The sequence below is a fragment of the Acanthopagrus latus genome, chromosome 4 (genome assembly GCF_904848185.1).
Source record: "Acanthopagrus latus isolate v.2019 chromosome 4, fAcaLat1.1, whole genome shotgun sequence".
NCBI lineage: Eukaryota > Metazoa > Chordata > Actinopteri > Spariformes > Sparidae > Acanthopagrus > Acanthopagrus latus.
The window spans coordinates 11,665,646-11,692,022 of record NC_051042.1 but is presented as its reverse complement, the minus strand read 5'-3'; the positions used below and the strand labels follow the sequence as shown (position 1 = coordinate 11,692,022).

Below are 26,377 nucleotides of genomic sequence, written 5' to 3'. Positions count from 1 at the left end.
CACAATGGGCCTCGTGCAATAACTTTTGCTTGTTTTGCATCCTAAAACTCACTTTTCACTTTGCTAACGTGAGTGATTCGGGTCACATTCAAAAAACCCTCTTAACTAGACCACCTTATAAATCCCCTATCCTTATAAATCCTGCTAACAATTAGCATAATCAATGTGCCAAAACTTGCCATATAAGCTACCTGTTCTGCTTCCTTTGTCGACAAGCTTAATTCACAGAAATATCACCTAAGAGTAACAAGACAAGGTCAAAACCTAACATATGGCCGGGTTGTGGTTGGTCAATGTCCTCCTAAAGGTCATAAGTAAGGACTGCTCACACATAGTCAGCCAAAAAGAAAACTTTGGCAGCATGTAAGATATGTTCATTTGTTCTTGTTTTGTGTTTTATAACAAAATATGACTGACTGACTTCTGACTGTGGTGGTGCTGGTGAAATACATCCATGGTGTTACAGATGCACGTATCATTGCTTCTGTAGGAGCTAATATTTGTGCTGTTGTTGATGCAAATTCTGACTCCAACAACAGAAGAGCACACTTCCAAAGCTGAACAGATGCTGCAGGCGGGCTCAGTGACTGTGAAATGCTCTGCTACAACTGTGAAAAACTTTGTCCTGGGGAATTCTGCAGGGATGTTCAATCATCATATGGCCTCACCTGCCAGTTTTCTTCAGAAAAATATCAAAAAAGGATGTGATTTTTTTTTTCAGAGCAAGAAAATAAACACAACACTTTTTGTACATACAATAAACAAAACTAATCATACATAACCCCAGAAAACAAACAGTTCAGAATGCTAAAGGTTCAGTGTATTCCACAGGTGTTAACTGTCTTCACTCTTGCTAACTGGAGGCAAGACACAACATGCACTTAAATACAAAGCTTAGAAAAAAATACACTGATGCATATTGCATATGGTGCATAATAATCAGCAATGTTTTAAATATTGTCATTTGACTGATATAAGGTTAATTAAATACTAAGGCAAGTTAGGGTAGCATGAACAGTCCATATCATACTATAACATATATTGTATCATTATATTTGGGGCAGATGCTCAAGTCTAAAGACAATGATTTAGTAGCAATTTATGTAACAATAATGTAGATACTAGGGCTGACAGGATCTCGATTGTAAGTCGGATATCGATCGAAAAGACTTCACCATCTCAACCTTTGAAAACAATGGAGCAATTGAGGATTTGGCCGCTCCCCTAGTGTCACATCCAGCAGGCGTGCCAAGAGGAAAAACAAAAGAAAACACACAAAGCATGATGTAGCGTGATCAGTGGATTCATGCTGGATCTGGCATTGTGGCGAAAAAGCAGGTTTGGTTGCAGCAGCGTGTGATAAAAAGTTGAGACGACGAGTCAACAGCCCAACGTCATGTTTCAGTGGGCAATCAAATAAGCTGTAGATGAGACTACAACTAAAGCCACAGTGGAGTGTAAAGTAATGTGTCGTGTGTACTCACTTTGTCTAGCTTTGTGCGCCAGTTTAAAACACATCTGTGGATGCAGACGACCACTGTAGGAGCGGCATGTTTAACCTACTGTGGCGGAGGCAGGACTGGAGATCATAAGCAGGTTTAAGTGATAAACAAAAAGAAAATCAAATGGAATCAAGGATTTGGGGAATTGTGACACCCTTAGTAGATACCATGATACCACATCAAGGCTTCTATTTTATAATCTTTGGGTCTGAGCACATTGTTGACACGTAATAGAAAAAGTCATGTGCGCCAGTGTGCAAAAGCGCCGCTGTTTAACCACTGTTTTATATGGAACCATTCCTTAACTAGAAATATTTCTCATTTCCCATTTCTGTCCGTCATAATCCAAAATGGATCAAATGAGAGAATATCTGTACAGCATTTGTTTTCATTTAGGTTTTCTTAGTCAATGAAATGATCTCCTCAGTCTCCCTGCGTGCCACTAATGACATTACAACAAAGGAACCGTGCCCTGTGCAACTGTGCTGCTCTGTGGGGTAGAGTGTCAAACACACAACATTCACGCTGTTTAAATTTCGTAGAAAGATGGTTCGGCAATCTGACAATATGGAACTGTTTCCCAACTGGAACTTGTTCTTTATTCCCACCCCTACTTCTGCACTGTGTAGCACTGTTCACCAATAAATAACATGTGGAGCAATCAATCAACCCAACAACTACATGGCAGCATTATGCAACATTTTACAGGCACCACCATGACATAATATAAGGAAAAGAGAAATTCACTATCAAACAGGGAAGGGAAACCTCTTTTTCAAGTCTCTACAAGTACACAAGCATACTGTGACATACTGAGTATGTTAACTTGTTGTGCTTCATTATGCTGTGTGCTGTTATCCTCTTATGCAAGCTCCAGCCTGGGCACCAGAACACAACAGAAATAGAAGCCATTTAGGCTGACAACCAAAACGTTAAATGAACCTCCCTTAATCAGGCAAGTTTCAGCCTTAGCTGCTGTACATCACATGCCTGGACTACCCGTCTGAATGGGAGGTGGCACTGCTGATTTCCTTCAGCTCTCACTTCAGGCCAACCACTACCCATTCAACCAACAAATATCCATCATTCAGGGAAAACAACTAGATGGAAGAAGTCACTGGAGGTATTTATGCACATCTACACATGCTGTGAGATGGACAGAATACAAGGGCTCTTCAGGAAGATAACCTACATAAACTAAAATACATTAATGGTATGACAAAGGTGCAAGTATTGAGCATCTGATGGCAATTGTTCTCATTTTTTCTTGCACTAGGAGAGATATTTAAACCTAAAGCAAATGACCTCTGGGTTATGCAGGCCAAAGCAATTAAGAATGACTGCTAACACTGCCATGATGTGATCCAGTTGTGGTTGTGTTATCAATATTCTACCTATTCAGCCTCTGGCCAATTATCTCAAGAATCTCTTGGCTTGAAGTACTGATGCACCATTCCTGTACAACATGCTGTATAGCATATGACACTATATTGACCTTCTTTTTCATATAAGAGAATATATCATAATGATAAAGTATTTCTGATTCAGATTTTTCTACGGTACCATGAAAATAGAGGCCTTTATTGTATGTAGCGCTACAATTCTATCAACTGGAAATACGCTTGATCATCATGTTACTCAAATTGTCCCTAAAAAGCATCATGTGTATCTTTGAAATCTTCAACGATATAAAGGTTTGTAGGAATGACAATGATGTACAGTTAATGCACAAAGTGAGTTTGTAGGTACCACTGGTAGATCAGGGTAAAATACAAATACTGCAAGTGTTATGTCTCTCCATTTACAGCAGCAAATACAGATTTACAAAATATATTTGATATGTTTTCCACACTGTATATTTGCCTTTGTACCACTGCCTCTGCCACTGTTTGTGTAACAATCGTTCCATTTTAACGGAAGCAGCCCCAAACACATTTATCAGCTTAGATATGAAAACACGTGCAGCTGGCTGTGACAGAGAGGCCAATTAATATGTACTAACCACACTGAAATAGGGTGATGTGGAAATGCAGTAGGTTCAGAGGACTAAGTAATAAAGTGAGAGTACAATGGTGCTGTTGTTGGCAGGATGAGTGCACATGTAGCAGCGCACAGTAATAGGTGTATATCATTGGTGTGCATTTTTAATATTCAGGTCTCAAGGACTTACTTGTCACAATGTGAAATGCACTGGTGTCATACTCTTGCAGACGTGTTGAAACGTTGGAGAAATGATAACAGTAATAATAACAATAGTGATAATGGTGATTAAATAGAGTCTGTTTAACAACTCTGACTACATGTCTCAGCTTGTAGGATAACGTCTTGTATAGTGACATCCTCCTGTAAACATCACTCCTGCAGAGCTTCCCCAGAAAGGGTAGCGTAATGTTTCAGCTCTTATATCCTTACCTAACAGATCAGAATCTCCTCCTTAAAAGTGATGAATTCCCAGCGCCTCCTGGTTTCAAGGTTGGATGATTAAGGTTAATTTAATGTTCGTTCTACACCACAGGGTTGTACAATGAAATGTAAATTGTAGTCCCTTAATGCAGGACAAGAAAAAAAAAAAAGTTTTATAGTGGAGGATGGGGGATGAGTTCAGGAGTATCACAGCTGGAGGAATGAAGCTGCTCTGAAGTCTGGTGGTACGGTAGTGGTAACGAATACGCAGACAGAGTGTGCCTGGGGTGAGGGTTGTTTTTTGCTTTTCTTTGGGCTCAGTGTAGACATCTCACTTCACTGATGTTCTGAGATGATCAGAACATCCGGTTAATTTTCATTATAAAATATTCTGTGTTGACTCCAAAACAAAAATCTCAAAAAAAAGAGACAAATGCAAGCACTTCATCTAATCCTTTGGTTAAGAACACTTCTTGTTGTTGTGTTTACAACACATATGTTTAACTGCGGTTGAGTAGGACTCTTTAATTATCGAAGAAACTCCTCAATCTTGCAACTCCAGTTGTGCCATGCTGCGCTCAAAACGGAGCCGGTGTGGGTTGCTGGACAACAGAGTACAGAGAAAAACCGTACCAAAGCTGTTCCACGACACACATGCATCTACTGGAATTAGCCGGTGAGGCGTAACCGATTTCTTCGTGATCTTTTGAAGGACTTATGCTGCACAGTAGAGAGTATCCTGATCTATGGCTGTACTGTCTGAAACTCTAGCTGCACTGCAGCAGAAAAGAAGAACCTTTAGCAGATCATCGAAACTGCTCAGTGGATTGTAGGCTCCCCTCTCCCATCACTCAAAGACATTCATTTTAGCTGTCTTCACAAACAGGCCTTATCCATCAGAAGGGACGCATCACATCTAAAAACATTCCATGTTCACCACCCTCCCTTCAGGCACACTCACAACGATTCACACACAGACTAACAGACTTGGAAATAGCTTCCTCCCCAAAGCTGTGGACAAACTTCTGTACCAATAATCTCCTTTCCCAAACAGACAAGAATGTACTGTTATGTTATGTTACTTTTATACATTTTAGAATGCTGCTGACCCGGATTGCTAGAAAGACAGTTTTGTTTTGTTCTTTTTAGTTTAGTTTTTAGTTAAGTTTGTATTCTTTGAAGAAACAGCATGGCTACCGCAAGCATGCAGATGAAAAAAAAACAAAACTTAACAAGTGGTTACATTGTAACAGAGGGGAAAGTACCATGAACTGGAACAAGAAAAGTCCTTGACAGAATGAGATAGGACTTAACTATAACCCCATTCACACTGCCTTTTCAAGGCAGGATTCTTGCACTGATACTCTGCTTTGGCATCTGTATTGAAGTTACAGAGGCAGAAGAGGGGTACAGTTTCATTCCATATCTAATCGGCCAGCCGTAATAGTAACAAAGCCACAACAAACGCAAGGTGACATCTATGTGAAACAGTAGGGTAAGCATGGGACAGGAGTGTGTTGGCCTTACGTTTCCTCTGCATTTTTTATGGGGAAAAAAAATACAGAATTTGTACATGGAAAAGTCACTGTCCTTTCAACTCTTGGTCACATTTCCTCCAAAAAAATCTGAGCCTGTCCCTGGCAGCGAGAGCCTGGTGGTGATTATGTGATGCGAGTCTCCACTGAACTTCCCCCCGGAAATACAAGTGAGAGACAGACAGGGACAGTTATTGACTGATGGCGATTATGTGAACTTGTTAAAAAAAACTTTGTCACTTTGTCCACAATGCCTGGTGGGTCAGGACCTCAATCACAGCACTTAAAAAACAGCATCTGTCTAACTATAGAAGTCACATTTTTAGATTTACAGGTGGTAATCGGGGGAAACGTAAAAATAAAACCAGAACAAAAAAAACACACAGATCTCAACGTCATGATGTGTACCATCACAACGGCATGCTGCGTGAAATGACACTGGAGTGGCTTTATGCCTGCTCTGCTTGGTTCAACAAGGCAGCGTAAAAGCAAGCCTTCCTTGTGGTGATATTGCGGAATCTCTGTGTGAAAAGGGTTTATGACAGAAAATGGAGTTTAATCAGGAAAAGCACTGTAATGACGACTTTCACAGGTTTAAGTGGTTGCTACTGGTCCTATAAATCTCTGTCTCATTAAGTCATCCCCCCCCTCCCAAAATGTCACCATCCTGCATACCAGTTCACTGCTGCTGCAGCCACACATAGCCTGTACTTCATGCTGCAGAGCTGTAATTTATGCTAATTCAGCACCCTGGCCTTCCATTTCTGTTTATTTTTGAATTGTGAGTGTAAACATTTATATGCTCTTTGGGCCTCACTCACAGGGCCTACTTTTAGCACGATTGCGAAGGCGCTGCTGAGGAGAGACAGAGGAGAAGCACACAGAGCAGTGGCCACAGGATGTCTGAAAATACACAGGGCTCGCCACATACTGGGCTGTCTGAACACACTCCACAACAGGAAAGGACAGACACATACAGTACACAGGAGCAGACATAGCTGATCATTATTAACATAATGCCTAATACAGACAGTAATAATAGGAAAATTAAAAAAATATATTCATAAATTTTTTTTTTTACAACAAGTCAGTGCTATGTTGTGAGTAATGTGATGTCTTTCACATTATTACAATACGCTTGTAAGAGATTTTCTTGAAGGCCAATTGATTTGAGGTTTTGTAGCAGCAGACCCATGTGCTTGCGCTCCTTCAAATGTAATATTGTTATAATACAATGTGGGAGCAATTTACCAATATGAATCGGAAATTGTTTTTGAAGTTAATGATATGACTATACCAACACACAAACCTCTGGTCCAATCTAAATGTACTGTTAACCGGTCGATAGCCTGATTTTAAAGTTATGAATCTGTTGAATGAAGCTGCTATGCTGCTTCTTCCAAACAGCATCTTCAAACTCATATATCACTATCATTAGCTGTATTCTGTGACTGCTGGTATACTGCACGCTGTAAACTGTCATTGTCGACTTGAACCATACTGCACAGGGTTTACTGTCTACTGACAGGTGCTGCACAGTGCCCACTGTTTTTGTTATCAGTTGTATCAGTTTGTTATCAGTTGTAAATAACTGTTAATCCTAGATGTGATTTTATACACTGATTATTTCTAGGAAGCAGAGGATACAGACATTCAGAGACATCCAGTTCAGAAAGGTCCAATACAGACGGCTCCAGCTCATGGATAGTTGTTCCTCAGTACCAGGATGAGGCAACAGGTGTGTTTTTAATACAATGAAGTACAAGCAGATAAAGATAAAGATATACATAATAGTAAGAAGAGTAGATAAGATTCCACAGACTTTTATGAAATAACTATTTAAAGGTAAAGCAATCCCACTTCTGTAATACTGGTTTATACTAAATTAAAGTAGAAAATTAATGTTTACATGAAACACAGAATTGTATCGGACTGTATCACACTGTACCAAAATTAATTTTCAAAATTGTGTTACAAAGTTCAAAAGTCAAAATGTATTTAAAAGAGATTGATATAATAATTTCCAAAATCCTTAGCCTTTCAAAAACACTTATCTATGGTGACAAAACTGTTTGCTAACCTTACATAACCTGTGTTGTTCATGTATCCGAAGGACTACTGTACTACAATGTTGGGGAACACTGACAAAAGAAAAGTTGCACTAGGAATTTACAGCGCAGAAAAACAACTTAAGAGCCACTTGCTTCTCAAATGTCTCTATTGAGGGAGAGTGTGTGTGAGAGGGCCTGAGGAGAAAGTTGGGCTGAGAAACAGACAGAGAGAAAGCATGTTGAGGCATCGCTCATGTGTGGGCAGCAGAGTTCCTGTGTATTGGTCTGGCGTGAGCAAGCCTGGTTGATCTAGAAATACAGGCCCTCTGAGAGCCGTAGCACTGAAACAAGAAAAAAAAAAACATCAAGAAGAAAAAGACTGTGAGACAGCACTGATGGATCACTGTCTTCCTCTGCATGTCAGTACAATCACATGCTTTGTCATACTTTTCTGCCTTGTGACTCCATATTTAGGTACCAAAGTTGTTACAGCAATTACTCCCTTAACATGAACTACGAATCTGGCGTACAGTAATCTAGATTTGTGTTTTCAAAAGAAGAGAGGGAGCTACACGTAGATGATATTGGTTTTGTGATGGTCTCAATAGTTTAGAGGTCCAATGCTGTCAGCCAGAATTAATTTCCGATAATAAAAAAGACAAAGAATGTGATTTTGTAAGTGTCAAGGACGTCTAGCAATATTCATGAAGCACGCTGCAGTGACAGCTGATGTAGCAAAAAAAAAAAAATATCAAGAAAATGCACTGCAGAGTCAGACTGCAGAACTGGTGTCCATAAAGTCAATACAGTTACACATCCCTCCTTCAAGGCTTTCTTTTAACACTGAAAAATGATATATTGTGGAAAAAAAACAGGCTTGACTAGTCACATTAAAGTGAAGAGAATGCTTAGAGTTTCTGCTGTTATGAAGGGAGTCAGTTGTTTGGCAGACTGTGACACTGCAGATGATTCAGCAGTTGCAGCAATGACAGTCAAAGACATTAATTATTATTATAGTTGAAACCATCCTCTCAAACACTGACTGTAACTGTGTGTCTGTGTGTTCACCCTGAAATAGACCAGCACCCTGTCCAGTGTTTCTGCCTCTCTCCAAATGTTTCTGGTTTAATGCATGCTGGGAAGGGCTCCTTCACCCTGTAAGGCTTTTTACCACGCTGTGGTGACAGAACCAAGAGAACCAAGACCTTTTTCAAGCTGCTGCTTGAGTTTTAGAGACAGTTTCTTCAACAACAACTCTCCACACACAGGGAAAGATTATAGTTACACTGCAGTGGTCCCACTGCTTTATTGTTTCAATGACCATGACTCTGTCTTAAATCTAACTGAATGAACTGAAGCATACCAAATTATCAGCTAGTAAAAATGGCGATCAAAACAACTGATACTTGATGTTTGGGGCCAATGCTGATACCAATATAAAGAAGTAACCAGTTCTGACACTGATAAATCGACACACAGGGCTATAGAACTGAATTGTTGACCTTGGTCCTCTTTTCAGTATGAAACTGAGATACACAGGGTACATAGTCAGATTTCTCCCCTTCACCACGTCATGTCCTGTGTTTGCAGTAGAATCACAGAAAGCAATCTGACCAAATTAACCAACAACTCACAAAGTGGCACACAAGATTAAATGCTGTCTACATGCTGATGGCAGGGATTGGTTAAGAAAATTACCATTTTAGAGATTAAAGTAAAATTAGAGTAAATTGGAGTAAAAAAAATTTATGTAGATTTCCACACGGAAGTTTTACATGTCGACTAGCCTTTATCAGCTAACAGGCAGAGAATATCTTTATAAAAGGCAGGTCCAGTGACTTTGTCCTGGATAAAACACAGTCCAAAACCATGCTCTCGACTCTTCCTTGTTAATTATTCGGATTAAATAAAAAATCTATCAGAGAGGACATGACATCATCAGTCTGAATACAGCTATAAAAGAAGGTGAATTGTGCGGCACTGCTGTATTTCCTTATGTAATTTGCATAAGGCCATGCCAAGACATGTCAGACAACAGGGTGAGCACTCACAGAAACACGCTCTCCTCTGACGACAGGGCTGCCCCATTTCTTTCGTACCTCTGTCCCAGCATTGGGCTGCTGTGGTGGACTCATTTGGTGAGCAGGGTTGTCTTAATAATTTTTGACTATAAAGTAAGTAACAGCCACGGCACGTCTCCTAAATGACTGAATTCCATTTAGTCGTGCAGACTTAAGGCAACCAGTTCAACTGCCTGTCGAATAAAAACAATGAACTACGGTTACACCTCACAGCATACTCACTTTACTCTTTGAAATGAACACATGCCAGTTTAGGTTATTTCCACCCTTGGCTGATATTATCTGTGGATTTTATTTTTCATTCAATATTGGTGTTTGTATTTGCGTGACTAAGCTCTCAGAGTATTGTGTGCTTTAAGTGATTTATGTTTAAACAATCAAGCGACGTGGAAAATAACATAGCCATGTGTCACTAGCTAAACAAAACAAATCATTTTAGTGTAAACATCACACAACAGTGCAGGCAGGACAAAGTGTGGCAGCCAACGGAATGGTATTCTGTAAACCGAGTCAGATCAGTGGTCAGGCCAAAGCCCAGAGCCCAGACAGAAAAGCAAGGATCCCTATGACCCAGTGATGGCCTGCTATTGGGCATTATACAGTTACGGAGACATTACTTCACTCAAAGACACATAGTTAATCAGCGGGGAAAAACAGTAGTTATGTGCAAACCACTGATTTGCTTTTGGATCTGAAATCATAGTGATAGCATAGTTACTACCAATTGTGACCTTGTTGGTGATGGAGTATATTGATACCAGTGTAGTCTTGATGTGGTTGGAGCAGTGCTTCGATTCTGCACATACTATGGTGATGCACAGTAATAACAATGTACAACAGATTATTTATGAAGTCCTGAATAAAAAGTTCTAAATGTCTGCAAAACTGTCCATTCTGGGCTGAACTACCAAGCTTCAGGACTCTGACATGTAATAGCAACGTAATAGCAAGAATTCTTCATGAGTACAGACAATCTCATTGAGTGCAGCTGAATTTCTGTTAAGTGCTTCTGCTAAAGATGGTTTGACGATTCCTTCAGTAATCAAACCATAAGGGCTTCAATAACAGCCAAATACGAAATCAGCGTTGTTATTCTGTGTTTTCCAATTATCAGTACCATTCAAATTTTGTCAGATTTCTGATAAAATAATCCAATTTAAAAATGTACTACTTTGGCTCTGATGCAACATCGTTATACACAATGTCCCACACACAATATCTGATTAATAGCACGTTACAATAAACAACTAATAAAACAGCAATTCTGAAGCTTCTAATGCTTACGTTCGTTGGCACTTTCAAAGTGTTTCATTTTCAAGTGTGGACAGTGTGGTGGTGTTGAGTTACACAACATGTAGTGAGCAGCCACAGGCACATGACTTTGATCATGTTGAGGGAACTTGACATTTACAAGAACATGACGTGGCAGTTATTGCATTGATAGTAAGCATCATCCCCAGCAAAGAGTGAGGCTATTAACAGGAATTTGGCAATAATCATCTACAGTACCTGTGTTTCTTTACTTTGATGGAATTCACTGATGTTCACTGAAACACACCTCTTCTCAAAAAACAGGCTTAAAAAATGTACAACACTAAAGTACAAGGCCCAAGTTGGATGGCCTAGTATTATAAGTCTTTTTTGAAAGATTTCTGAGCAGTTTTATTCACAATGCATCTCTGCTGGAGAACAGCGGGCAGTGTTCACTGGGGGTCTTGTTCACAAGTAAGGGTATATGTGAGATTGACAGGCATTTTGGTGTGGCATCAGCAGTAATGGGGGCATTTTACTCGACCGTCATGATGAAGATGAACTGAGCCAGAAGGTACAGCAGTTGAATTACTAGTAGATCTACACTTCAACCCACCTATGGTCATGAGCTTGAGTTAGTGACCAAAAGAATGAGAACTCTGTGTGGCAAGTCGAAAAGCATCCTCACAAGGCAGCACAGGGCTGTGAACGGCGCAAGCTACACTGCCATGGAGCATCAAATATTAATGGATAATCTTCGATGAATCTCCCAGCTAACCGTCGTCCTCTACAGAGTGGCTGATAGCAGGCCAGATAGCATGTAGTGAGCAAAGCCACTACTTCCCAAGGGAAGCACGCCAACATAGTTGAGGTATCTGATCAGGATCCACCCACGTGCCTTCATTTGGAAGTTTTTGGGGCACATCCAACTGGATGGATACACCATAGGGTGCAGAAGATGATACTATGCAAGCCATTCAGAATCTTAAAATATCTGTTTTTCATCTGTGTGCGAAGATTTGAGTGAATGCCGACTCTGAGAACAACTCTCCACAGACGCTGCTGCTCTTCTCACTGCAATGGTAAACGGACCAAACCACAATAGTTAACTTTCAGTTGTTTATAGAAAACAGATATACACCTGTCCCTTTAACCTCACGAAGTGTAATTCTCCTTCACTGCCACTTCACAGTTTGTTGAAGACAAACTCAACTCAATACGGCAGCATTTTCTATATTAGGATCCTCAAGGTCTAAATTTAGCTGGATTCCATGTCCTGAAATGTGTGTGTCAATGATTATTACGATGAAGGATGAAATTAAACTATCTTACCTCATAAGACCAGACACACTGGACCCCCGCAAACCTTCTGACACAACGGCCCACCTCCACATCCTCATGGGTGGTGTACATCTCCTGTAGACACTCGCGGATGTGGGGAACCATCCTCTTGAGGACCTCACGGCTCATGATGACCCCCGGCCCCCCCATGCAAAAGTTCTCCCCAGGCTCCAGGGCCAGTTTCCCTAGCTCGTCCCGGGCCCCCATGCCTGTTTGACCCAGGAAGATGGCTTCACTACTGTTGAGACTGCGCAGGAAGCTCTCCAGCCTTTCACTCTTGATGTAGACATCATCGTCAGCCCTCATAAACCACTCGTACTTGTCCAGGTAATGGTCATGCATATACTTCAGCATCATGAAGGACTTCTTCTGGGGTGGGTATGAGTCATCCACATTCCTCAGAGCCACTATGGGAATAGGTATGCCAGTGTTGGAGCCCTCACTGGAGAAGAACTCCACTCGACCTGGAATTGTCTGAGCCCACGTCCTGTAAACACACACACACACACACACACATATACACACACATTGGGATTATCTGTATCATGTAAGCATCTTCATAAGCTTAAAATAACAGCCCAAAACCGAACAGTTGCAGAGCCTGGTCCAAACACACATGTGCACTTGCGGCAATGGCACATGGACTTCACTTTTCCAGTCTACTGACTGCTCAAAGTGCTTTAAAACATATTCACCCACTCACACACTGATGGTTGAGGCTGCCATGCAAAGATCCAACTGCTCATCAGGAGCAATTTGGGGTTGAGTATCTTGCTCAAGCATGCTTTGACATGCAGACAGGGGAGCCAGGGATTCAAACCAGCAACTATCTGATTACTAGATGACCCACTCTACCTCCAGAGCTATAACCACCCACATAGTGATTGAGATTTATAGGGGTGCATGATTAGGCCTTTTTTAAAAAACAACAAGAACAATACATGACAACAACATTTCTGTATTTTAAAAAGAAGTTCCTAAGCTGTAGTTGATGCACACCTGAGGTTAAGAAAGGATAAGATGTAGTGAGCATTTACTACCCCTTAGCTCTGATAAGCTTTGTTTTATTATTAAAGCTCGGAACCTTTCTCCAGCATCTCAGGACGGTAGTGGAATATGTCTAGCAAATCTTCTTTCTCTTGTTCTCTGTGTTAACTGGCAGATTGCAAACCAACTTCAAGGTGCATACAGCTACCACCTGCATCAGCATGCATAGACGAACAACTTGTTAAGTCAATACGAGCAATTTGGATGAATACTGTCAGTTCCATTTACAGGCTTTAGTTTCACCAATACAAATAAATAGTGACTAGATCCAACCCAATATATACTATGCATCCCTATAATTTAACGCAATATCTACTCCGTAATAACATGTTATCTACAGTGAAAATATACTGTGGGTAAAATCTTTAATCTATTTCTCCTTGCACCGTCAATCAATTCACAGTGTGCTTTCCTGACACAAGATTAGAAATCCCTTAGTATGTACAGTGATATATGGTATCTGCTAGTTTGAAACACAAGACAAATTCATATGTTTCACTAAAAAAGCTGTGTACGTGCTAAATCATCATCTCTCCATAAGCCGAGGAGGAGTGAAACCATTAAAGCAGCCACTCAACGGGAGCTGCAGTCCTGTCAGCACCATATTGGACACACTCCACCAGTGTACTTCTGTGGCATTCACATCTTGATACAAAATGACTGTAGTCATGCACTCAAGTCTGAAGAAAAAGCATGAAAATATGTATCCCAGTAATGTGCAAGTGTAGTAAGTCCAGCTGTACAGATCAAAGAGCAAGAAATGCCATCAAAATCGATATAGACATGGACACGAACGATGGTATCTTTATACTACATTGGGTTCGTGAATGCATGGATGCATGTTTCTGTCACATGCATGTAAGAAGGGAAACTCAAAAGTGCATGCTAAAACAGGCAGGGATGATGGAGTGTAATGCAAAGTAAAGGTCCAAGCTTCCACTGGTGGAACATTTGATTATCTTCCTTATTTTATGCTGACATAAATACACCACAGAAGGCACAGACAAAATGTTTGGACTCTGGGTTGAAAAATGGTTGGCTGTGTGATGGTTCCACAACTAAAGTACCACCAAAAGTAGAGGGAATCTTTTACATAAGAAAAACAGAGAATTAACTATGCAGCTGGTTTGTTATTCATTACTATTATTTGTTGCATGTGCTGGTGATCCAACAGAGAATTTGTTTCATTCAGTGCATTTACAGTTGCAGCAAAGATTGCAAGAATGGGTGATGTGGCAATCATAGATGGTGATGGATCCTTACAGTGTTCACAATCTATTTTTCTGGTGAAATACCATGTTGTGGCATTTGATGCCCTCTCATTTCTGTTTCCAACTTCACATAGCCTCATTGATAAGCAAATCCACACTATAAGAACAAATCAAGTGAATGATGTAGCCAACTAGATTGGCTATGGTGACTGGATTCATTATTTCATCTGGCTCTTCTTTGGGTAACATATTGTAAATAATGTAACATAGGATATAGCTAAGATATAGGTTGATGAGGAGCTTGTGCCAAAAAAACCCCACATATCTTTAATGCAATGTTGTGTTTTAATGGCACAAAAGGAGAAATTTATGGGCTCTGTTAAGTCTGGCTACAGTTTAAATAGCCCCACTTCTACAGTCTACTAACCCATTTCACATTCAAGGGAAAAAAGGGATTTAGATTGTGGATAACAATTGTGATTAAATAAATCATGATATTCATTTCTGGCCTGATTGCCCTCCCCTGATAGCAACTAGGGTCGTAACAGTATGTGATCTTCACAGTTCAATAATCCTCTCAGAAAATATCACGGGATATGATACACAAATTATAATTATTATTGGTAGTTTTAACCACCTTTAACATAATACAAACAGAAGGGTATATTGGTTGAACAAACTAAAAAATTGTGTGTCCTGACAGACATAAAACTTTTTTTTTCTTTAAAGCAACATTATGTAGAAATCTTTGCATTTTGTGCAATTTGGAGCATATCACAGCTTCTGAGTGCAGCTGCTCTGCTATCAATACAAATTCTAGGTTTGTGACAATTTGTGTTACATAATGTTATTTTTTTGTAAAACCAGTACAACAGAATTCAATACTATAGATAAGCAAATGTACAAAGGTATGATGTCAAATTTCATACCACGTTATCCAATCAAAACAGTATATTGCTGCAGCCCATACTGCAATTTGTCCTATTTGCCCTTGAAAGGAGAGTGTTACAAGAAGCATTCATTCCAGATAAGGCCATTTGAATCTGGAGTAATCAAAAAAATACTCTGGTTCAAAAATATTTCAAGTTTAAAACTAACCAAACAGCGAGTGAAGAATTCACATTTCTGGCGTTATGTCCAAGATGTCAATGTATTGCACTGGAGATATATCCACTGCTAAGCAGTCGGAAGCAGCTAGGACGAGCTGTCCCTCCTGTTATAAATTCTGTTATAATACATCCTGGCCTGAGAGGCGATGGTGAGTCACTGTAGCTTCCTGTGTGCCCAAGGAGAGGATCAAGAAGTTGAGCTGGCTAGAGGGAACTACTCAAGGCCCCAGCACAAGCACCACTCTCTGATGCCAATTTTCTGGTGGCCATACTGTGTAATTACGTCATAAACTGACTAACCCTAACCCTAACCACAAAGACTTTTTCCCAGAAGCCAACATGGCGATAGAAGGGGCTGTGAAACGGTGGATACATTTTTTTGGAAGGATCACCGAAAATACTCATTGAACTGTCATAATTTGAGCTATACAGACCAATAACATTAGGAAATTGTAGGTGAGCCGCATAATTAAAATGATCTTATTCTCATACAAGTTAGCCGGGCACTAAAGAGGAAGTTAGCCGGCTCGGTCCGCAGAAGTCTCTGGTGCGCACACTCTATGGGCCGCACAATGTGGAAGCTACCCAGGGGTCAAGCATTTCTTGCTTCATGCGCCACTGAGCAGCTTTCATAGGAATGAACGGGGCTTCGCCTCAAGGGCTATGTCCACTAGTTATAGGTCCATGGAAGTACCACATAGAATTTTAAAGCCTCAGTTATTTAGTACACTCATAGATGCAGAAGGTCCAGAAAAATAACTGTATCACTTTTATCATCATCTCAAAAAACAGCTCCTGAAAAGAAACCACGTCCACGGCAGATAAAAAGCTAGACAAGATTACATTTTGCCGGGGCTTTCCAATGCTGGAGACAGCTGTGGGAGTAAAAGGATGAAATTGCAATGTTTCCTTGGACCATATCAAAACCATATCTTTGGTGTAACAAACACCACAAACTGGAACAGTTGTGATGTGACTGTTTTCTTGTTTCTGTGGTGTGACTAAAACTGAGCTTAGTAAGCTATAGTGTAAACATTTACAAACACAGCACATGAAGCTCATACAATAGCAGTCTTATTTTGACCGACTGTTTTCTTGCTTTGCTGTTATATGGACCCAGAAGTTGACAGACTATTATCATTTAATTCATCATATTGGCATGACGTTTATGAGACCGTATGTAACTTCACTATACATTTTTTGAGGCAATTACAAGGTTTATTACGCATGTTTAACTGCAGCAATGACACTGTTATATATTGTGTGCAGTTAGTAAATCATGAAAGAACAAGGAGCAGATCTGGCTTCTCCCCTCAAGGAGAAATGACCAGGGCCTGCACAGCTGGAAGATCCTGCTGCATCAGACACTGGACAGAGTGACAGTGACAAGCAAGTATGAAGTGGCTGATTTTTTTTTCTCTACAGTCCATGTTTCCATTATATAACAATATAAAATCGTTTCACAAAATTGTGCACAACTGTTCCTTCCTTTCTTCCTGAAAGAGGGCTGATGGCACTGTGCAGTGTGTATTATGAGTATTGACATCATCTGAGCAAAATAATGAATAAATCCCTAAAGTCTGTTATGTCAAAATTCAAGATCCTACTAATCATATCTTACATATACAGCAGGCTTTACAAAAACATTCAAAATACTATGGAGTTCAAACTGTATACTTATTCTCATCTGCAGCTGGTCTCATCAGTGAGACCCCCCAGTGCACATCTGTGTCTACACATCACATCAGCGGACATCTTTGACCATCCTCCCATGACACATATTCTTTATACTGTGGAATTTTGCACATCTCATGGTGAAGAGGTTTGCACAGAACTGTATAGCTTTGAGTCTAAAATGTACGTACTTGTTATAGTATTTGTTATAGTATATCCTTATAATTTTAATGTGATTTTTTAAATTCTATATATATATGGTTTTGACTGTTGCAGCAATTAGCCTTCATTTACTCCAAACCCCTGCTAGTTCCTTCCTCTAAGAAAGGAGTGGCATTCAAGTACCCACTATTGCACTGAAATTTTTGTCAATTTTCTAAACTTTGCAATAAATGGCAAAACATGAGAGGCTTTTTGTGTTGACATGTAACTGAAATGGAACATTCCAACCGGCTGGAAAGGCTTTTGTACCAGGTTTACTCAAATGTGGATTACAAGGGTTGTTTAGTATGCTTGCTGACACAGACCAGAGTTTGTTACACTAATAGAATGAGCTGTTCTCAGAATTAGTATTAATGTATACCACCAAATCCTGTGACCAAAAAAAAAAGAAAAGAAAAACACAGCTGAGCAATGGCAAATATATGGGTAAATAAGTACATACATAGTAGTAATTATTTTGGTCTTTACAATGTTAACAACTTGCATTAATGAAACAAATAGAAACGTGTGAAATATATAAGATACAATGACAAAAAGGGTCTGAACTAAATATTGAAAAGAAGGGAAAAAGTGCCTCCCATTTGTTTGAAGCAGCTGGCGGGAAATTATAAATAGGTCCTTTAACATTGTCCTGATTTAACAGAATAAACATCTCATCCTACTGCTGCTGAATACTCTGTCAAATACTTTGCAGTCTAGATGTGTCCTCACTGAACCTAGAGACTGGAGAGGGCCTTCACAGCAAAACAATCTACATTACAATAATCAACTGTTAACATCAGAGCCTTGGGACGTGGGGAAGAATATTTTAGTGGCATGTTAGAACACACCTCATGAAGTACAGACATACTGTATATACCAGCTGTTCTAGGTTGGCTTGAACATATATCAACAGTGCAGGATCTGATGACTGCATGAGAGTCATGAGCTTCTGTCTGAGGTTGCAGGACATGTTCAACAGAAATGTTGTAGATGTCTCTACAGAAACATGATTGACTCAATATGACTCTGTGTGTTGTACAGTGAGGAAATGCCAACTGTTGAAATGAAAAGGTTTGAGAAGCCCTGGTCTGGCAAACTGTTTGGTTGTCTTATAGTCTTCTTGCAGGACTAGAACCCCCCCAAATATACAGTGTTGCATTTTAGCCACTGGAGCTGATGAGACACCAAACAAAATAATAATATCCTCTTGAGCCCGACTGAACTGCCTCAGTCAGTGCAAACTCATTCTGCGCAGCACTGATCAAACCCACACAGCTTCATTTGAAATAACAGTGGAGAGCCCAAATTAGTACTGAATCAATTAGTCAGTCAGGAGAGAATTAACTGTCAACTGTTTCGATAATTGAGAAATCGCTTGTCAAACACGATTAGCAAACATTCCAACAAAATATATTAGAATAAATATAATGCTTGTTGGCCAGAGTAAGACATCTGAAGGCATCGCCTCTGGGGGTGGCATTTCTAAATTGTTCTATAATTCTTAGGTTTAGTCATTTATTGATCACTTGGAAGATATAACTGACAATGAAATAACTGATGGGTGAAGCCACATCTCAAAGTTTCCAAAGATACGTAGCGTCAATACAGAATCACAATATGACAGAAAATATCTCTGATGGTGTCAGAGGGAGCAGAGCAGTATTATTTTACCCAACTGAAAGCTACTTAAGAGGACATGTTGGGGGGGTGTTAAGCTGTTTTAATAACAGTTTTACATTCCCTGCCACAGCATAACTTAACTGTAAAGAACCACCGGGCTGTTGTAATTATATCAGTATATCAGTTCTGCAACATATGACGCAGCACATAATTAGGTACATTTTTGGCATTTTCTTATGCATTCGCTTTGAAACTATACTGTAGCCTGTTCGAGCGCTATTAATCAGTGTGGACCGCTGACACTGGGTAGCAACTACTGCTGCTAGAATGCTACCTGGTAAATGTAACTGTACTGTATGTCAAGGCCTGCTCGCCAAAATCGTATCTGACTCTCGGTCCCTGTCCGTCCAAGTAAGCTGATAAAGAAGGCCACGTTTAAGTGCGACAGATTTAAAGTGATATTATTGGGCCGTTACCTTCCATATAAGTTGCATGGAAGAAAACGGCCCAACAATACGTGCACATCACATTTACCCACTGAGCTTCGACTGTTATATGATAAAAGACCGAAAGCTCAATGGTTAACTGAGCGGAAAAGCAGCGTTCTTCTCTGACACATCACATAACGCTACCTGTGTGCCGCAACGGCTCGGCTGTCCAGGTACTTCTGGGCAGTCATGACACCGACGAACAGGAAATTCTTGGTCCTGGAGCCTGGTTTTTCGGTCGCCGGTGAACCGTTATCTTGCGGTGGCCATTGTACTCCGCCGTATTCCGTTCTCAGCCCCCGGTTCAAGCCGCAACCGGCAGGGTTTGCTTTTCGCTTTTGGCCGGCTTTCTTCAACTCGGTCGCCTTGGGTAAAATGAGTCTGGAAGCCAGCGTGAACCCGACAACCAGTCCCAGCAGAACACTAAACCATGCTCTTCGGCTTCGACCTGCCATTCCCCAAAAGTTCACCAGTCCGCTTTGTATCCGCACTGTGTCCTAAAACAACGTATCTGTAAAAGCAAACAATTCACGAAATAAAATTAAAAAAACATAAATAAAAAAAAAAAATCCCAAAAGCGGATTGGTAGCGCTCTTGTGTCTCCAGAAAACCGGGCTCACACACACTCCCTCATGGTAGAGAAGCCCTTTTCTTCCAGTTGCCTACGTAGCATCACAGCAGTCTCCTTGAAGCCACCACCTGAACACTTCTCCCCAGCTGTCCCTCTGATCATCAAGCTGTCCGTCGCTATCGACCATCGGCAAACTTCAGCGCCGATCGACAAACACAGTAGATCTTTTTCTTTGCCTTGAGCAGCGGTCCCGTTTTCATCATTATCTCGCCATTGGAAGAATATCGCACTGATCACTGATGGCGAAAGGTTTAACAGTGGATTGACCCAACGGAATTTCCGTAGCCTGTGGCTGGATGAATTTCTTGTCAAGTGGGAGGGTTCTTTGGTCCCGGAAGTGATTTCCTTTTCCTTTTTTTCTTCTTTTTTTTCGTTCTGTATTCGGCTTTAACTTGCATTTGTCACCAGTGTCATCAGTGTTGTTGATACAGAGATCTAGGGCTCTCTGGAATAATGTTACGATCATATAATTAACACTAGAACTCCCGTTTCAATTATTTCGACTTTGTTTTTTGTGAAAACATAGGTTTGTCGTCATTTTCGCACAGCGAACGGCTCTAAACACTTCAAAGTCCATGAGCCTCAGCTGGCGTTGCCATGGGGAAGAACACAGAGGGACACGTCAGAGCGGAAGTGAATTTAAATCCCTTTGTTGACGCAGTTGATGCAACTGTGGCGAACACGGCGCCACAATTCAAACATCAAGAACCTCAAAATTAAAAGTGAATTTATTTAATATACAAAATATGAAATCATTTATCTCAACTGCATAACCAGCGCATGTGGCAATTTTAAGTTCCCTGATTGGATGTTTCTTGCCGAAATTCACCATGGGAGTCGTAGTTGACTTCTGGTGCTTTTTTTTTGGAAAAAAATGTTTTATTACTAAGGACAATTAGCAAATCCTGTCGATTTGACGATGCTGCGTTCAAGCGATAGGGGAAATCCCCCTTCAGAGGACCACTGAACCCATCTGTTATATAAATCTAACTTTTACAATGCCAACGCTCATAGCCTACAATAACAACGACAGCAATAGCTATAAGGGTCAATAATTTATCTAATTACTGTTATCATTTATTATTATTACTTATAATAAATGTGTCACCAGATTTGATCATCACTGTGTGACCAAGTAGTAACGCCCTGAACGCTAAAAAAAAAAACCGGACGGCAGAAATTAGAAAGAAAATCTAGACTTGATGGAAAAAATGAAAAAAAAAAACAAAAAAAAAACAAAAAAACCTTGAGACAGGTCCAGTGGAAAAACTAAAAATGAACGTGTAAAGAGGAAATGCATTGCGGACACGAGTGGGATATTTAGTTATTTATTATTAAAAGTATATATACTTTGATTGTTGTTAATTTGTTTAATTTTGGGCAACATGACAAAAAAAAAAAAAAAAAAAAGCCAAGTAGCGCTTAGCTTCTTGACTAGCTGGCATTACTCTAGCTCTGTGGTCTCGAGCGCCCTCATGTGGATGTTGTCATCTACAGTAAGCCCTTGGTGTCAGGTAAAAAAACTGTAGCTATTGAGTTGGTCCTGTCTTCCAGTTTACCAAGTTTCTCTAATGTTTTTTTTGTATACACTTTCAGAAGATCTCGCCCCGTATTTGAGTTGCTGAAAGCAGAACACATCTGCTACTGGCAAAGCATGCATGGTACATATATAATTATAAACTAGTATAGCCCTTCTGACCATATACAAGATTTTTTTTTTCACTGACTTCATTTTCCAGGCTACAAGTCACAGGCTTGCCAGGTCTACTAAAGATCACCAGAGCAGACGTTACAGGTTATTTCAATGCAGTTTAAGAAGAGGTGCATTTTTTTGTTTGTTTGTCTGTTTGTTTCAGAGTAAAGCAAGTGTAAATCTACCTAAACCAAAGTGGCTGACCAAGGAAGTATGCAGGAAGTATTCAGATCTTTTGCTTAGGTAGTACTAACATCAAATTATATAAAGACACTGTTACAAGGAAAAAGTGAAAAGGACTCAATGCAGAAATGTAAACACATTGAGCCTCAGAGAACAACCAGTACTCCAAACCTAGGTCCCCAAATTACAATGCATACACCTGCAATGCACCTGCTTTAAGGACATTTTTATTCACAATTTTGCTGAAGTGCTGCAGATTCAGGACAGATTTATGGTAGTCCTTTTTGGCCCTGTGTGCCTCTTGCCAGTGGATTCACACTATTTAAGGGAGCTGTTTGTCATTTCTGCCCCTGCTATAAACAAATGGGGTGGGGGGCAGTATTGCCCCACTTCTCAATGTTTAGTTCAAAGTTTAGTTTTTGTTATTTATTAGACATATTTCATTTGTTTCTTTGCAAATTCAGGGTTGCAAGTTGTTACAATTGTAAGGACCCAAATAATTACTACTAAAGATGTCATTATTTACCCATATATTCACTACTCCTCTGTTTCATCTCTGCATTATTTACTTACACAATAATGATAGAAATTTTTTATAGGCATACATTGATTCAAATTCTGAGAACAGCTCATTCTATTGGTGTAACAAAAACAGGTCTGTGTAAGCAGGCATGCTAAACAGCAAATGGAATCTACATTTGAGTAAAACTGGCACAAAAGCCTTTTATGTCACTGACATTTATTACAAAGTTACCAAATTTGAGAAAATATAAGGAAAGCTGCTCATAGACTGGTAGAAGAAGGAATTTGCAACAGTCAACAGTCAAAGTTGCTGGAGGTAGGCATTTCAGGGCCTTGGCCACCTTTCACATCGCCTTGAGCCAGGCACGCTCCAGAAGATAAACAAAGATAAAGATCAAGTTTATGATAGGCAGTTCGCTCTTATAAAGCTGGACAGGTGATAACTGTGCAGCATCGGTCGTCAGTGTTTTATCACTTGCGCTGCTGGTAGGTGATTGTGATTTGTTTTGCTTACCGGTCAGGTGTAGTGTTGAGTGATTGGGCTTTAGTGTGTTAGCCTAAACCCGACAGCTGGTTTAGGCTAACACACTAAAGCCCAAGGTTTGTTTTGGTGTTTTCTGGCATTTTGTCTTAGATGAGATTGTGGGGAAATCCTACTTTGGGTCAGTTTGAGCTGCGTAGGAAGTGTGATTTGTTTGAAATAGCTGGTCATTAAAATTGTTGTTCTTACCGGGTTAGTTAGTAAAGGGGTGTTTACCAAACCTGTGTCTCAATCTTTGGTCGGCAGCCTCTCTGTTCCACAGGTGGAAGAGGTGGCTGGGCCGTGGCCTGTTGATCCTACTTATGGTGTAGGAGAAGCTGGGCCGGAGATTAAGCCATTTACGCTGCCTCAGTTGGAGCCACTCTCTAGCGAGTTGTCTCTTGGCTGAAAGGTAGATGCTCAGTTAAAGCTCCGGATAGCTCGCCCGCAGCTAGAAACGCAGGAGAGGAAGGAGGAACGGCAGTTTCAGCTCTGGATAGAGTTGGAGCTTAAAAGGTTAAAAGACAGAGACTGCCATTAAGACGCGCCAGCTGGAGCTGCAGAAGGCCGCAGTCTGCGCTCCTGTCAGTGCTCAGTCTTCTGATTCCTCCACATTTGATGTGAGTATAAATATTTATCAGGTCCCTGCGTTTCATAAGTGTGAATTTGAGTCATATTTCACTTGTGTGCGTGAATTAATGCTGCTGGAGGAATTTTAAAAACTGTTTATTTGAGTGTACTGTGGTTTATCTGAATGAGCAGAAGGTAGACACTATTCAGCAGGCCACTTATTTAGCAGATCAAGTGTGATTTTTTTCACCGGTAGTGTTACTTATTACTTAAACCTCAAACTAATGCAGCAGTGACCCTTGCGTTATAGCTGTGTTGTCTGTCATTAGCCTGGTCATCTAGTTGCAAGAGTGAGTCTCGGTCAGTTTTAAGTTGGCCCAAAAGGTGTTAGGCTACTTAGGACTGTGACGCTGGTGGATCTGTCTGATGCTTCAGGTGAGCCCAGGTTTTGTCTTTCTAACAGGTAAAGCCGATGACCAGCGTCCGGTCCCGGTGCTGCCAGACACTGCTTGCTCACAGTCCCTCATCCTTTCCGGACTTACTGTGTTTGGGTGCTGACTGTGATGTGAGTGCAGCGGTGAGAGGTATTGAAATAAGGGTTTGTATTGTATTGATGAGTGGTTTCTTTCCAGTAGCTGTTGGTGGTTGTTTTCCCATCAGTGACGTTTATTTCATTATGGAGGATGACATTCCTTGGTGGTTAAGTTTTTCCTGTTCCAGAGTTTGCACAGTCTGAGCATGATAACCTATCTAAAGACTCTTTTTTTTTTGGCTAATGTTCTGACTCAGAGCTGTCTCTTATGCTGACCCAAAATGTCAGTTTGTGTGACTCATTGCTTGCTTCTGTCCTGGCGGAGGATAGGTTGCACCCTGCTGGTGATTCAGCGGATTGTCTGGCCAAGGAGCTGGAAAATGAGCTGCGTGCTCCTGCAGACCCCATGCCGCTGACTCATAAACCTCTGATCAGCGGCCCAGAAAGGTGTTTAACCTAGAAGCACACTGGCAAGAGTGGTGAAAAACAGTCATTTTTCATTGACAACGGCATGTTGATGGGCAAGTGGGTCTCAAAAGCAGGTGGTAGTGATGAGGGCTTCACTACAGTGTACCAAATGGAAGTTCCTGTTAATCACATCCTTAAACATTTTGTTTGGCCGGTATGAAGGCAGAGAGGAGGAATTGCAGTCCTCTCCCTGCATTAGGTGCAAAATGCAATTCCTCCCCTCCTGTCAAAACTAACACCCAGAGCGTTTGATATTTCAGCATTTTGTCACCCCTGACCACTTTCTGCAGTATGATGTGATGGCTTTTGGCCTGAATGCAGCTGCTACCTTCCAACGTCTGCCACATCTCCCTACACTAAGTGTATCAAACTGTAATCTGTGTTTAGGTGATGTAGTTGTGTATTCTCACTTGTGGACAGAGTACGTGTCCAAGGCATCACTGACATTAAACCTTGTTGCAGGATGTCAAACAGGGGTTTGAGCCAAATGTGTTTGTTTTTTTTTCTTTAAGTTTAAACACCACCAGCTGAACTGCTCCACCAGAGAGAAGGAGACACTAGCCATGCTCCTTGCCCTTCAGCACTTCCAAGTCTATGCCAGCTCCAGCCAATCCCCTGTGATTGTTTACGCCGAACACAACCCTCTTGTGTTTCTAGCCCAGATATACAACCACAGTCAGTGCCTATTCTGCGGGGCTCTGTTGGTAGCCTATAGCAATCCAGTTACCCACCGATGTAGATCATGAGATTGTCTATTTAACTTGTGAATAAATATTGTTTTCGTAACAACGCCAACATTCAGCTTCTCTGTTCTTCTTTTACTCCTGGTATAGTAACTGTGCTACTCCCCTCATCCTCTGGATTTAAGGGATGAGCCTCATCCCCTCAAAGACCTGATCTGGCTGACCAGTGCATTTGCTCTGAAAGCAGGTGAAAGAAAGAAGCAACTTGTTAGTATTTTTTCTTTTATGAACACAGTAAAATTTACAGCGATAAGCTAATGCATCTGTATGTGGCTATGGAAGCTTAATAACTGTGATGTGACATTGGGGGTAATGTGACAGTAAACCAAACATTATGTCTTTATAACGATACATAGATATATCCATCTATCTATCTATTTTTATCTCTCTCTCTCTCTCTTAACCTGATCTTTATTCAGACTTTACAATGGACAAAAGCACAGAAGAACGAAATTGTGTTGTATCGGGCTCATGAATGGAATTCAAAATACTATTTAAAAAATGACAACAGCGAAAATCTTGAGTAAATTATATATAAACATTAACTACCTTCTTGACACACTGAACCTGAGGCTTTTCACTTTGAACCACATCAAAAAACCTGCTCTCTTACACCAGAAGGCCTGGCCTCAGGTCTGCTGTGAAATAGCGGTCTTCACTAGATTTTCGTACTACTTCTCACCACTCTACAAGACAGGAACTCTAGAATAGGCAATAATACTGCCCCTGCCTGAAGGCCCTTACCATTTCAGTCAACACTGTACTGTAGTGGTGCCAAGTCAAAAACATAATTTAGCCTGGAATATTTGACCACTTGTAATGCTATGAAGCAAATGCGGGCTCCCGTTTTGTGTGTTTGTCTGCCTCCTGTCAGGGGTTTTATACTATTCCACTTATCCTCAGTTTACATTGACATGATGAAAATAATAGCAGAGCAGAAGAAGAAGACAGATAGCTAGTAAACACTGATGAAAACAATGCTAGTTTCAGACTGGACA

At 40.6% G+C, this 26,377-nt stretch overlaps 1 protein-coding gene and 1 long non-coding RNA gene across 2 annotated transcripts in view; one reads left to right on the top strand and one right to left on the bottom strand.

Annotated features, from left to right (window-relative positions):
• The window catches only part of chsy1 (chondroitin sulfate synthase 1), a 66,189-nt gene extending 45,486 nt beyond the window's left edge, over positions 1–20,703 (bottom strand). The window contains exons 1-2 of the mRNA XM_037095631.1: positions 19,662–20,703; positions 12,156–12,651 (exon numbers count right to left, since the gene is read on the bottom strand). Of these exons, the coding sequence (XP_036951526.1) occupies positions 12,156–12,651; positions 19,662–19,972 (807 nt within the window). The 5' untranslated portion in view covers positions 19,973–20,703. The remainder of the gene's footprint in view (positions 1–12,155; positions 12,652–19,661) is intronic.
• A 109-nt stretch (positions 20,704–20,812) lies between these two features.
• Positions 20,813–25,408, top strand: LOC119018172. Its single transcript, XR_005074665.1, has 3 exons — positions 20,813–23,686; positions 24,100–24,220; positions 24,499–25,408. It is a non-coding gene; the product is annotated as an uncharacterized LOC119018172 (long non-coding RNA).
• The last annotated feature ends 969 nt before the right edge of the window (positions 25,409–26,377 follow it).